Source organism: Pundamilia nyererei, unplaced genomic scaffold, assembly GCF_000239375.1.
Source record: "Pundamilia nyererei isolate P.nyererei 1_Seehausen unplaced genomic scaffold, PunNye1.0 scaffold00366, whole genome shotgun sequence".
Lineage (NCBI taxonomy): Eukaryota > Metazoa > Chordata > Actinopteri > Cichliformes > Cichlidae > Pundamilia > Pundamilia nyererei.
Window position 1 is genome coordinate 331,677 of NW_005187767.1, and position 13,980 is coordinate 345,656.

The following is a 13,980-nucleotide window of genomic DNA, read 5'->3' on the forward strand; positions in this document are numbered from 1 at the left end:
ATATTTTTCTTATAAAACAAAGGGGGGCCTAGCAAAAAAAAGTTTGGGAACCACTGTTGTAACTACAGCTGATAAAGTTATTTAAAGCAGAAAGCTAAGTTACAGTATCAGCCCCCAGCATTTGGATGAATCAGCTAATCTTACTCAAGATTTAGTTTTCTTGCAATACTTTCAGATTTGCTTGTGTTAACACCTTTGGGATGACTTATAATGGAGACTGTGACTATGTGATTAGGTAGAGGACCATCAGGGGGTTCTTTGTCCCTCTTTGGGGGGAAACTCCCACTGGGTTTAAATCTGGGAGCTTAGAACTGAAGAAGCTTCTCGGATGAGAGGTGAAACATCTTCAAGCAACTCAAAGAAGTCCAGACGCTTTTCTTTCCAAGCTCCTTAGACAGTCTGACCTCACAAATGTGCTTCTGGAAGAACGGTAAAAACACACTCCTGAGGCTTGTGGAAAGACTTCCTAGAAAAGTTGAAGCTGTTATAGCTGCAACTCTCTTGGGCCAGATAGCTTTGTAGAAAACAGAGACTACAGATGAGGAACATACAACCATTTAGTGTATTAAAGAGGTTTGAGTCATCGCCAGTTTTACAGCCTAATAATCATCAAAGTCATTAAACCTAACCCACCATATCATACCTGAGAAACGTGGCTACGCCCAGGCATCCAGACAGGCAGCAGTGGCTTTTTTAACAACTATATTTAGATTAACCATTAAATATTAATTTTTCGACCATAAAAAGAAAAAAATATTGTTATTGTTATAGACTGGGATCAATTTGGAAGAAATATGATCCAGTACATCTAAACAACCCATAAAAAACTGAGTTTAAAAGCTCATTTAGAAGTTGCATCATTTTATTTTATAGCCTTTTATTCCTGTTATACTTTGGTAGTTAAAGAAGTCAAACTAATACCAGCAGACCAGATACCAGCGTATTGGAAACACACAAAGCAAACACAAAGAGACAAAAAAAAGACAGAAAGCCTTAAACACTGAAAATAACCACAACTAGACACTAAATGACTACACAAATAATTAAAACAAGTATCAAAAAGCACAAGGGATCACAGAAGAATGAAATGAACAAAGGAAGAAAACCAAAAAGATGGTAAAGAAATCTACAAAAATGGGCAGAAAACGACTATAAAAGGAAAAAAAAAACAGGAACAAAAACACAACCAAAACGTAACTACAAAGTAACACAACACTAACACAGAGAGACACAAACAGACTAAACTTCAACGATAGGACGACGCAGGATTTCTGAACACGTTTGAAACAATCGAGATATAAAAGTCATTTAATATTTTTATCTTTCTATTCACTGTTTGACGTTATTAAGATGTAATGGTGACTTTAATCATGTTGGGATTTTTTGATATTTACAATCAAACAAAAACCAGATTTTTCGGAAAAATCTGCGTCACTTCTGTTTGCTGTTACAGAGCAGGAGAGGTCAAAGTCAGAGACGCGTCTCCTGTGACTGCAGCAGCTTCCTCATCAATTAGTCAAAGCCTGCAACTTGTGTCCGATTACCCAACGCACAAATAACCCGGCTGCACTCGAGGAGCGCCTATGGAGCGTCCTCACAGCCCCATCGGAGCCTCGGACCTCCCTTACATCCTCCAGAACCAAATCTGTGACACCTGGAATTAACAATGATCTTCCCTGACCTCTGACCTCACATGGGGAACAGAAAGCAGACAGAGAGTGTGTTTTCTTAACCACATCCTGCAAACTGAACTGGTTGCAAACCACTACGGGATCTGAGGTGTACTTACGCTTACCAGATGCCATTAATAACAAATTAATACATTTCATATAAACTAGTGAATCTGAATTATATTTCTTCATTTTTTGGTATTTTGTAATTATTCTTTTTGAATTCTCCCACTTTTACTCCCATTTTTTTTTGACCCGTGTTTGAACCCTCCCTTTTTCTCATAGTACCACCAGAGGAACACACAACTCCAAAGGGATTTGTGTTTCCTCCTGGTCCTGCATTATTGCCAAACTCACCTCTGGGATTCCTAAAATCTGCTCTCTGAACAACCTACTGCTTCAATTAAATAAGCATAAATTAAATTATCCACTTTGCGAGTATCTGTAAAAAAAAAAGCCTCTGTGTTGTCTGAGGAGGGCTTCAGCAGTCAGGCTTCCTAACTGGCTGTGAGAAAGGTGTGCATTATATTCTATAAGACTGAGCTGATCTGTGTTTTCTTGGCGTTACTCACATTCCTGTCGCGCCTTTGGGTGTGTGCACTGCATGGTAGGATGAACTTAAGATCCTGGATTCACAGACAGTCAAATGTCACAGCAAACATGCCAGAACTGACATGATTAGTAGTTTCAGTCTGAGCAGAGGCAATACCCTTGCACTCAGTGTTTTTTAAATAAAAACAGCTCGCCTCACATTATTTAGAGCTGAGCGAAAGTCAGCTGAATTCCTCTGTATTAGGATGAGTCAAGGCTGAAGGAGTCGAACACAGGAGCATTTGTCAGCTGAAATGAGGAAATGACTGGCTGAGGTGTGACGCAAGAGGGCCTTAACAGAAAAAACCAACCCATGTCATCAACCTTAATGTCTGCAGCGGGTCTATCAGGGAAAATGGTCATTTCCATCTGAATCCTTGACACCTCTTCAGAGACAAACAGGTAAAAAGGCTTTATGGAGGCTAATTGGGTGTCCTGCTTGCTAAGTTCATCTGGTAGCAAAACAAGCCATGGACCTATAAATATCCTACCAAAATCCCCCTGGATTTTTAGTTTTGCTGAAATCCTTGCAGATACCCAAACTTGCAAATAAGTGAAAGTCCTCATAAAAATCTTTCTTTAGTGTGTGCGCTGAACTGAACTCCTAGACGTCTCCAATTCTCTTCACATAGCAACTTGACGAAACCCTGAAACATCTCTAAATAGAAGTTAGTACAGAGTTTCAAAAAATATCCCGATGGCCCTTCAGCCCCCTTGGCATGCTTTAGCGCTTGTCACTACCCGATCTGTACCGGAAACCCGATGTGTACCATGATGCGTGAATCTTACGTCACTTCCTCTCTTTGCCAACATTGTGACGGTTAATGTATTTGAATGGCACGGTTAGCGCCCAGTTAGCTCCTAGCATTTCTCAACAGCTCTGCCTCCTTTTCGACTGCCCGGGACATTTAAACAATGGATAATCCGTATACAAACAAAGTCGTGCTTTTCTCCTCAACAGAGAGCGTCCACCGATTGAACAACAGTGACGTAAAATAAGAGGAATGGCGCCTAATTACAGACTTAACAATACAGACTTAGTAATATGTCACGTGAAGATTCATCAGCCAGATGAAGTGTTTACTGACAATTGACAGTGATAGCGAACATCATCATCACTATTCCAACAATCCTCTCCTCACAGACAAGCATGAACACACTCTATCACTAAATCAAGTTTAACACACGTTTATAATGATTAGGGATGGGTATCGAAAACCGGTTCTTGTTGAGAACCGGTTCCCACTGTTTCAATTCCTTGGAATTGTTTGACATTTTAACAAACGATTCCCTTATCGATTCCAGTCGCCCCGAATGACATTTAAATCAGCTGTGTTGGATCAAGGACACATCTAAAACCTGCAGGACATCGGCTCTCGAGGCCTGGAGTTCCCTACCCCTGCCTTAACAGATACTCTGACCCGTAACTATCGTAAAATGCTTCGAGCGGAAGTACACGCCTGTCGAAAATGCATGGTACGGATTGGGTTTCCGGTACAGATCGAGTAGTGACAGCTCTCTTGGTGGTCCACTTTCTCAGGATATTTTAAGAGTTTATGGAGACTTCTTTTGGTTCCGTTTCTGTTTTGGGGGTCTTTTGTGCCTATTGTCTAGTGTCTTGTGGAGATGATGCTTCCAAAGAACACCTGATGGTCTCTACAGCCCAGCCATATATCCAGTATACAGACCTGCTGAACCCTGTCATCTAAACTAGAAAACCTCAAAATATCCTTTAACATCATGACAAACCAGTTGATGAACTCTCTTCTACATTACAGCTGTACTGCGACACTCCCCATTTGAACAGTGTGAACCAGGGAGGGTCAGGGTGGAGGACTGGCTTTAGTGAAAACAAAGGTTAAAAATTAAACCTGGGAACTCGGTTCCCATCATGTTACCACTGACAAAGTTAGCATACTGTGAACATTTTGACTTCCTCAGCTCACTGATGTTATCTTTTCACTAGTTTGAATGTGAATGTGAATTTGAATGAATGTGGTGGTGTGAAAGTGCAGAAAAAAACCTGATATTTCCTGTGTTTACAGTGCAGGAGGCAGCCTGTGGCTGAAATCAGAGCTGTCATTTACATGAAGCTGTGCACACATGCAGACACGTGAACCAATACTATCAGCTCACTTAGCGCTGAGACATAAATCCAATAATGAGCAGGCTGCCTCCACAGCTCTACACATAACTGAGGAAATACATCCAGAGCTCAGTGAGAATCCCATATTATGACAGATCTATGGTCCCATAGATTGTTCAAGGATGGCGATCAAGATAAAATGAAAAGTTACTGTGCTGCATTGTATATTTATTAATGAATTGCCCTTTGGTGCACACCCCTGTCCTCTACTTTTACCACTTAATCAAAGTCCAAATTCACTCCCCACAGCCTGTGGCACATTTAGTTCAGTTCAAAGTAAACTGTTTTTTCCCCTGTGAGTAATCATTGTAAATAAAACGGATCTGGAATAGGTGTGATGATGGGTTTTGCTGTAACTCAGCTGCCCTACATGCGTGCAGCACTGTATGTTTGGAGAATTGTATAGATTAGGATCTATTTACGGTCAGTTGGGAGTTCATTTTGCATCCATGGATACAGTCTGTTGTGACTATAGAAGCACAAACATAGGAAAAAATGAAAGTCTCACTGAAATACTACAGGAGGCTTTGTAAGGTCGATTTCAACAGAAATATAGACAGGCGTGGTGAAAAGATGAGAAAACCTGACAGAAACCGATAAGGACTACGCGTTTATGTTGCATTATTTAGAAATGGTACCACTATACAGTGATAAAACACACTATATGTACACATATCTAGCTACCAACACATATACCACATAAGGCTTTCTCCTCTAGCAGCACAGTAGCAGTAGGTTATTTTTTGTGTTTTAACGCACATCAACATTCAGAGCTAAAGAAAGGTAGTGCTAAAAACTGCAGTTCCTCTAACGTCAGCTAGAGGCTGGCTAGTGAGACTCTAATGTTAAAACATACAGTGGAAATTGAAAGAAAAAGCTGTGCAGCTAAATTTGACCTTCATAACAACTGTAAAGGGTTATAAATGTTCATATAACTCACCTATTCAAACTATATTAATGCTAGGGGGCGTGGCCACTATTTTTAATGACGGCTGCTTGCTAGGTTTCACTCGAGCGAATTGGAGATGCTGAACCTTGTGCTGCTTGTGCCTTTCAAAGCATTTTATTACCAACACGTCCCTTTTAGGTCCCTGCAAAAATCCAGCATGGTCGTGGCCAGAACACCAATTTTGAAGCCAAAGCCATAGATGTGGCCATCTTTTAATACAGTCTATGCTTTGCAGCCAAACAAAGGTGTGTGTTTTTAACGCGTAACCAGTTTCTGACATCATATTCACAGTTTAGGTGTAAAATCTGTCCTTTCCAGAACTCTGATGTGACACAGAGACTAAAACACCCTCAACAGCCTGGTGGATGTAGCCCACGTGATGTAGGTATATGAGATCAAAGTGGGAACATCATCACAAATAACTGGTTACATCACGCACTGTGGACATGTCAGTGGAAATGCGTGCGTTAAATGCGATCTCCGGCTCCCACCTCCTCCTCTGCGGCCGCTCCGTTGCCTACGTGGGCCATGTCCGCTCCCGGTGCCTGTTCTCCCTCTGGTCCGCGGGTCGCCTGGTTCCGCTACGAGGACGGGCAGAGTCCCATGACAGCTGCAGCCGAACCTCCGCTCCTCTGCGGCTGCGCACGGATCTCCTTCTGCTCCTCTGTGCTCCGTTTATTTTGATTCTTATCGCCGTAGGTCCGCTTCGTCCTTGAGTCAGGCGCGCTTCTTTGCCTCTGCTCTCTTCCGTGAAAGAAACACGGAGAGAAAACACACCTCCCACATTTCCGTTTCTCCGCCCATAGAAAATAGAAGAGAGAGAGGAAATGAAGGAGGAGAGGAGAGAGGGAGGAAACGGAGGAGGCCAGTGTTTGTGTAAGCTGATCAGGCAGAGGCGCAGATTACATGTGAACACGGGGCGGGGGCACATTAAGTGTGTATGGGGGGGGCTCGTGTTTATTAATGGGACAAAAAAAACACTAAAACCAGACAGCAGGCAGAAGTTCAACCTGTTTTGATTCAAAGCAAATCCCTTTTCTTCTGTGTGTCATATATAAATTATATTTTAACTATAAATTTAAAATGGCCACTTTATTAGGCACAGGCTCCTCTGCATGTTAATGCAAGTATCAAATCAGCCAACTGTATTGTAGCGTCGACATGCTCTACATGGTTGAGTTCAGACTGGGGTTCAAGCTGTGGCTGGTGTGAGAGTGCCAACTGAGCCTTGTATAAACAACCTGCCCAATTATTGTCCGGGCCTTTATGATGGCAACATGACACACTGCCTACATGACGATGAGTTCACTGTCCTCAAATGGCCTCCACAATCACCAGATCTCACTGCAGCAGAGCAGCTTAGGGATGTGGAGGAACAGGAGATTCACACCATGGATACGCAGCCTGCCACTACCAAGGTGTACCTAATAAAGTGGTCGCTGAGTGTATGTGGGTAAAATAATAATAATCAGACTTGAGACACTTTGTTAAGTTTGTAAAATTCTTATTTGTGAAATAAAAAAAATACATATTTACATGAAGACCAAGATAACAGGAATAAAACTGCTAAAAGGAATAAAAACACATCATTGAATCACAAAAAAAACAAAAATTAAAATGGCCAGAACCGTCTGTAGGCCTCGTGCATCTCAAGGTTTAATGCTTCAGTTTAAAAAAAGAAAGAAAAAATATCAGCCCCAGTGACGGCGATGACAAAAAACTTCATAAGAGATGACAGAGTCAGAACTGTGTCAGGTGCAGGAAAATCTCGCCTCTAAATGTCACAGCAACAGGACGTCAGCTTAAACAGCAGGTACACATTAATGCTTAGGTGTGTAATGCTCTCGCCGTCAGTTTAACGCTCATTACATTAAAGTGGAAAATAGATAAACATCCAGTTAAAATAAAATCAGCTGCTCCAAAGCGCTTAATAACTTAATAAGGTGGCCTTAGCACAACAAGCTGTGGGGTAAGAACAGCACACCTGCTAAGGTGTGACAGTCCACACTGCGAGAAGTTAAACAGGTAAGCACGCTACTGCCCAATGAGGTAAGTGGTTTTGGAAAATCCTATTGTGTGTCTGTGTTGCTCCCCCCAGTAGCAGTTGGTCCGGTCCAGGCTGCTTCCAGTGATGATGAGCCGTCAGGAGGAGTCCACTGGAGCTTTTGGAGAGGGGGGAAAAATTATTACATAAATCAAAAAAAAAAAAAAAATTATATATATACACAAAAATTATGAACTGAAACCAAACAAACAGCAAAAAACCAAAATGTACAACAGCATTTTTGCATTTAAATAAACGCCCCTCACAAAATGTCAGTATTAATGCTTTAATAAAAAAAAAATAAAACTTACAAAAATAAAAAGTAATTTTTTTCTGTATATAATTTTAATTATTGAATGATACAACAACAAAAGATGTGGTGTAAATATTTCAGTGTTATTTATGAAATTATGTTTTCTCAATTTTACTTTTAAAATATTTTCTAATATAAGCTATAAACGCTTGACTTTAATATTTTTACTTCCTGTAAGTTTGTGTAATTTCTTGTCACAAATCAGTTGATTTAGTTTTTATTTATTTTTACCTTCAGCTTTCTCCTCTCCATCTTCTCCTCCGTTATTCCTCTTCTTGTTCACCTGCCCCATACTTCTCTTCGCCTCGTGCAGCAGCCCCTCCTTCCTCACCTTCTCCATACAGCGCTCCACCCTCTGCGCCTCCTCCTCCTCCTTCTCCTCCAGCAGCGAGCGCAGGAAGGCGGCGCTCACCACCTCCTCACCCTCCCCCACCAGGAAGGCGTTCTTGAAGCGGTTATAGAGCATGGACGCCTTGTCCATGATGTCCTGGTTTGCCCGGTAGTAACGCATCTGCTCACGAGGAAAACAAATACATAATAACAACTGACACGATTTGTATAGTTATTATTTGTTTATTCATTTGATTTATTTTGAATTCAGTCCAGGTTTAAGGTTGCAAGTGACCAATCACCTTGGAGTGATGTCATAGCTTTGCTACGTGGAAACACCATCACACCTAATCCTAAACGTAATCACAGTGACACCCCAACCCCCACCCCCACCCCATTTTTGTGATTTCTTGTCCTGAGTGGACACAAAGCGATGACATCATAGTAGTGTGACAGGTCAGATGCATTGCTTATCCAAGAACCACCACGAGGATATCAGTATGTGCGTTTACCTTCCTGAGCGTGGCGACGAGCTCGCTGTGCCTCTGGACGTGTTGAGACGTCACATAAACCATACTGAGCTGATTCAGCGCCGCCAGACACTTGCTGATGTCCTGAAGATGAAGCACATTAGTCGCGTCGTTCAGTTTCAGTAAACATGCAGTGTTTTTGAAATATTAAAGCTGCATTTAGATTTTCTGGCCACAAGGGGGCGATGTAGCTCCTGATAGCTAAAGCAGCGAGAATCATAAAAATGATCTAATGTCGGCTCACTTTTTATAAAATCACTGTGAACGGTTTTACATTTTGTGCCGTCGTTAATCTGCAGCCAGTTTAAGTTTCGGCTCTTACGGGATTGTCGTTCTTCAGAGAGATCCGGATGTCTCCGTGGATCCGGTGTAGCGTCGAGTCCGTCAGCGTCACCATCGAGCGCTTCTTCTGCTGCTCCTTTACCGGGTTACCTTCTCCTCCAGCGCTCTTCTCCACTGCTGCCGACGTCTCGGGTCGGCTCGCTCCGTCACTTTCCTTCTCCTCGCCGGTCTTCCTCTGCCCGCCCGGCTCCGCACCTTCGCATTTCTTCTCGCCCGTTGTTTTTTGCGTTTCGTGTTTTTCTGCATTTTCCGCCTTTTTTGGTTTCTCCGCCTCGTCCTTCTTCTTTTCTTCACCCTCCTGTTCTTTTCTTCTTGCTGCTGCTTCCCCCTCCTCCTTGCGCTCCTCGTTTTTCTTCGCAGCCTCCGTCACGCTCTTGGCTTTTTTCTCCTCCGCTTGAGTTCTTTCAGATTTCATCTGGACCTCGATGCTTTTCTTCGAGCTCCCATCATCCGACTTCTCTTTTTCTTCAGCGCCCTTCTTCTTCTCTTTCTCCAAACTTCTTTTCTTTTCCACCTTCTCCTCTTTCTTCTTCTCCCCCTCCTTTGCAGATGTTCCTCCCACCTTCTCCTCTTCCCTCATGGTCATTCCTCCCATCATCGTCTTCACCTGGACCTTCGGACCCTGCCCGGCTGTTGCCTTGACGATCTTTCCAATTATTTTTCTCTCCTCCTTCTTTTCTTCATCAGTCTTCTTCTCCTCCTCCTTTTCCTTTGTCTTCAGCTCCACATCTCGACTTTTCTCCAACTTTTCTTCTACCTGCATCTTCTCCGATGTCCTGCCGTTCCCCTTCTTGGCGCCTTCCTTCTTCTTCTCTGATGTTTTCTTGGCTGCGGCTGACTCCTTCGCACTCCTCCACTCTGACCTTGTCGGGCTTCCTGTCCTCCTCCTCTTCGCTCCGTCGCCGCCTCTCCTGATGAGAAAACAGACAGAAGTTTAAACTCCTGACTGATTTTACCGTACTGATTTTACATTTTTCCCTTCCTCTTACAGAGCGCTCCTCGTTGCCTCCCTCCTCCTCCCTCCTCTCCCGGCCTTCAGCAGACCCCTCAGAGACTTTAACACGCTCTCCCTCTTGGCGGCCAGGTGGCGCTGTCGCTGCAGGAGAAATGTTGAGACGTTTTCATCCTTCTCTTCAATTTAAAACATTTCCTTAATGAAGACAGACTCTACCTCATCGTCTGGAGCAGCACCTCCTCTTTTCTCCCTCTCAGTTTTCTCCTTCTGCTTCTCTCCCTCAGATCTCCTCTCCCTCTTCTCCTCTTCCACCTTTTTCTTCTGCTCCTCTTCTCTTCTTAAATCTTTCTTTGCTTCTATAACATCCTTCCTCGCCTTCTGCTGCACCTTCTTCACCTCCTTCTCTCTTCTTGACTGTTTCCTTTCATCTGAATCATCCTTCCTCATCTTCTGAAGTGCCTCCTTTTCTCTCGTCCTCCTCATTTCTTTGGGCTCCGGGCTGGTGTCTTTCCTTGTCGTCTCCTCTTCCACCTTCTGCTCCTCCTTCTCTCTTCCTAAATCTTTTTCTTCTGAATGATCGTTTCTCGTTTTCTGCTGCACCTCCTTTTCTCTTGTTTTCCTCGTTTCTTGGGCCTCTGTGCTCCTTTCTCTCCTTGTCTTCTCCTCTTCCAACTTCTTCGCCGCCTTTTCTCTTCCTAAATCTTTCCTTTTCTGTGAAGCATCCGTCCTCATCTTCCGAAGCGCCTCCTTCTCTCTTGTCCTCCTCATTTCTCGGGCCTCACTGGTGTCCCTACTTATTTTCTCCTTTTCAACCACCTTCTCCTCCTCCTCTGTTCTTAAATTTTTTTCTTCTGATGTGTCATTTCTCGTTTTCTGCTGCTCCTCCTTTTCTTTCGTCCTTCTCATTTCTCTGGCCTCCAGCCTCCTGTCTCTCCTCTTCTCCCCCTCTTCCTCCACCTCCTTACTCTTCACATCTTTCTTTTCCTCTGAAATATCCTTCCTCGCTTTCTTCTCCGCCTCTTTTTCTTTCATCCTCCTTGTTTCTTTGCCCTCTGTGCTCCTGTCTCTCTTCTGCTTCTCCTCTTTCTTACTCTCCTCCTCCTCCTTCTCAGCTGGACTCGTCTTTACTCCTTCCTCCTCTGTTCCCTTTTCCTGTTCCTTGTGTCTTTTTGATGATCGTCTCTCCATCGTTGCCTTTTCCTCGCTGCTGTCCTGACTTTTCTTCTGCACCTCCCCTTCGCTCTTCCTCTTGACTCCTCGGGCCTCTTCTTTTTCTCCTTCCTCTTTCTCATTCGTTTTCCTCTGGACCACCTCCTCATCGTTTTTCTTCTCTCTTCTCTTCTTGACTCCTTTGTCATCTTCCTTCTCCTTCCCCTCATCCACCTTCTTCTGGTCCTCCTCGTCCTTCCTCCTCTTCACTCCTCGGCCCTCTTTCTTCTGCTCCTCCCTCTCATCTCTCCTTGTCCTTACTCTTCTGCTGTCTTCCTTTTCCTCCTCCTTCTTCTCCACCTTCTCTTCATTTCGGCGCTTGAAGTCTCTGCTCTCTTTCTTTTCCTCCTCCGCCTCCTCCTCCTCCTCCTCCTCCCCCCTCCTTCCACCGGTCGTCATCAGAGCAGGTTCCATCTTCTGCAGCTTCACATTGATCTGACGGAGACGAGGAAAACATGAAACTTTATTCAAAAGCTGAAAAGACAAAATGAGAAAAAGAAGTTTAACATGTGTCTCTGTTGCTTAGCAACGCATTAGATTAGCAGAGGGTCTGAATTGAGCTTTTAGATTAAATCAAAGAAAGAACTGAAGGCTTTTCTTTGAACAGTGTTGAGCTGCTGAATAACACAAGTTATTAATGGCTCATTTAAACTTACAATGGGCAGCATCACTCGATGTGTGTTCAGCTTCGGCTCTTCTGCTCGGCTCCTGGTCGTCACTTCACTTGCAGCTTCTTTGGACGCTTCAGCCTGTCTGGGTTCTGCTTCAGTTGTGCTTTTAGCCTTTTCTTTACTCGCTGTGGTTTCACCCACTGAAGCTTTGACCGCTCCTGTCTGAGAAAAAGAAGAAAAAGAAGAAACAAAAGTTTATTTGTAGGCACTTAATGTCAACAGTTCACCATGCTCTTCCCCACTGAGCTCTAATAAAAGAAGAAGCTCCAGTTTCTTCCATAAACTAGAGGATGAGGCGAGCCATGGATTGCTGGTGTTCTCATGAAGGTGTGTTAGAGCAGAATGAACCCGACACTTTTTTCCTGTTGCAGGAAAAACTGGAAAAAGCCTTCAAAGGCGGTGACGTGAGCCCGAGACCATCGTCCACACAGATTTGTTGGTGCGTTGGAAGCTTCTGCACGGGAGCTTCAAGCCTCAATTCAATCCTCCAATTTCGAGCACACAGAGACGGATCTCCATCGCCCTGCTTTACCAATCTATATATCCAGAAAACAGGAAAATATCCACAGACGTGTGGCAGGTGCAAAGCCAAAAAAACAATATCAAGCAAAACCTTTATTCTCTCTCCACTGTAGGTCCACGTCATTATCTGTGATCTACAGATGCAGAAATGTGCTCAAATCTCCATGAAAATGTTTAATCTGTGACATCCAACTACTCCACAGCACCACCCGTTGAGACAGACACATGGATGGGATAAACATTAAGAAGATGAAACTATTCTACTCGTGTTTATGTCTCAAGTTTCCCACATCCCCTCCTCTGCAGACAACTCCTCCATGCTTCTGAATTCCCCCCCCAAAAAAGAAAGAAAAAATATATATAAAAAATATATAAATTATATATAAAAAAATTTATATATAATTTATATTTTTTTTTCCTCACTTTGCACCTTTCAAGTTCAATCTCACAACAGACAGTGAAACACCAGCACACAACAAGGAGCTTAATCCTTCTAAATCCCTCCCTGCAGCACACTCTGAGGATGTGATTTTTCCAAGTTCACAGAGCACATACAGAGTGGGTCCAGTGCTCCACAACCAGGATGGTAACCCTCACTGTCTGACTGACAGGCGCCATCTCCAGCCCCCTGGTATAGTTGTTGCAGGGAGGCTGAGAGACCCCAGAACCACTGCTGAACCACTGCCAGTCCAGAGGCCCTCTCCCCAAATGGAACAGCCCCACAGCTTTAAAACATTTAACCTCTCACCTCTTTGTCTGTCTTGGCCAAGGCGGTGCGTTCACCTTCACTCCCTCCTGCAGACGGACCGCCGCTTGCCGACCTTCTGGTTCGAGCAGTCGCAACGGTCTCTGCAGTGTCTGCAGCAGGGGTGGAAGCCTGCTTGGACTCCTCACTTTGCTCTGCAGCCAATCTTGATGAAACTCGTGTGGGAGTTTTAACAGCAGCTTCCTTTTCGCCTCCTGTGCGCCGCCTGTCGGCGGCAGCTTTACTGGCCGACTCGGATCTGCTGGGGGAAGATTTAGTGACAGCGCTTGGAGTTGGACTTTTAGCAGCAGACGTCGGTTTAGAGGGTGTAGATTTGGTCGCTGGTGCGGACTTGGCAGGTGTAGCCTTGGGTGATTTGGCAGGTGTAGTTTTAGGTGCTGGGGTTGGTTTAGCTGGAGTAGCTTTGGTTGCAGAAGCCGGTTTTGCTGGTGTACTTTCTGTGTTTGTCTTCCCCGGTACCTGAACAGAAGATAGAACGGAGAACCTTTATTAGAACCGAAACATGCCTCACTCATGGGCTATAAACATTTACGAAGCAGAGGTGCCAGCAGTGTGAGAAATATGTTGGAAATAGCCTTTAAAGCCCCCTATCCATGCCTTTGACCCTAGTCTGTTCTGATTGGTCAGCTACCAAAACAAATGAACACAAAATGTAACTAGTTGAGATGATGCTGCACGTGAAACATTTACTCTTTCATGTCTGTCACATGAGGTCATCCTGAACCTGCTCACATCTGTGAAGAGAACCAGCCCTCACTGTCGGACCTGTCACTTCAGGTGATGATCTGACCCAACTGGACAGACTGATACTACTGAAGTAAAGCTGTGCCACATCAAATCACCCAATATAATTGTTTAGGTGATGTAAGAGTGTCTGATCAATCACAGCAGCTAACTGGAGAAGGTGGAAAATGCCCTGAATTCACTGACATTAATAAAAGC

General features: G+C 43.9%; 2 protein-coding genes across 2 annotated transcripts in view; both read right to left on the minus strand.

Annotated features, from left to right (window-relative positions):
- The window catches only part of ttc39b (tetratricopeptide repeat domain 39B), a 19,146-nt gene extending 12,932 nt beyond the window's left edge, over positions 1–6,214 (minus strand). The window contains exon 1 of the mRNA XM_005752582.2: positions 5,848–6,214. Coding sequence (XP_005752639.1) covers positions 5,848–5,886 — 39 coding nt within the window. The 5' untranslated portion in view covers positions 5,887–6,214. The remainder of the gene's footprint in view (positions 1–5,847) is intronic.
- A 643-nt stretch (positions 6,215–6,857) lies between these two features.
- psip1b (PC4 and SFRS1 interacting protein 1b) lies at positions 6,858–13,755 on the minus strand. The gene is made up of 9 exons (XM_013915800.1): positions 13,729–13,755; positions 13,021–13,497; positions 11,736–11,912; positions 10,087–11,514; positions 9,905–10,011; positions 8,896–9,826; positions 8,556–8,657; positions 7,945–8,224; positions 6,858–7,518 (listed from the first exon to the last, which is right to left on the minus strand). The coding sequence occupies exons 1-9, from the start codon at positions 13,753–13,755 to the stop codon at positions 7,499–7,501; spliced, it is 3,549 nt and encodes a 1,182-aa protein (XP_013771254.1). The 3' UTR covers positions 6,858–7,498.
- Positions 13,756–13,980: the final 225 nt, after the last annotated feature.

Coding starts and splice junctions, on each gene's coding strand:
- psip1b (XM_013915800.1), bottom strand. CDS start 13,755: ATGACCTCATGTGACAGACATGAAAGA. Junction 11,913..13,020: donor TGGCCAAGACAGACAAAGAG/GTGAGAGGTTAA, acceptor TCTTTTTCTCAG/ACAGGAGCGGTCAAAGCTTC. Junction 7,519..7,944: donor TGGAGAGGAGAAAGCTGAAG/GTAAAAATAAAT, acceptor CCTCTCCAAAAG/CTCCAGTGGACTCCTCCTGA.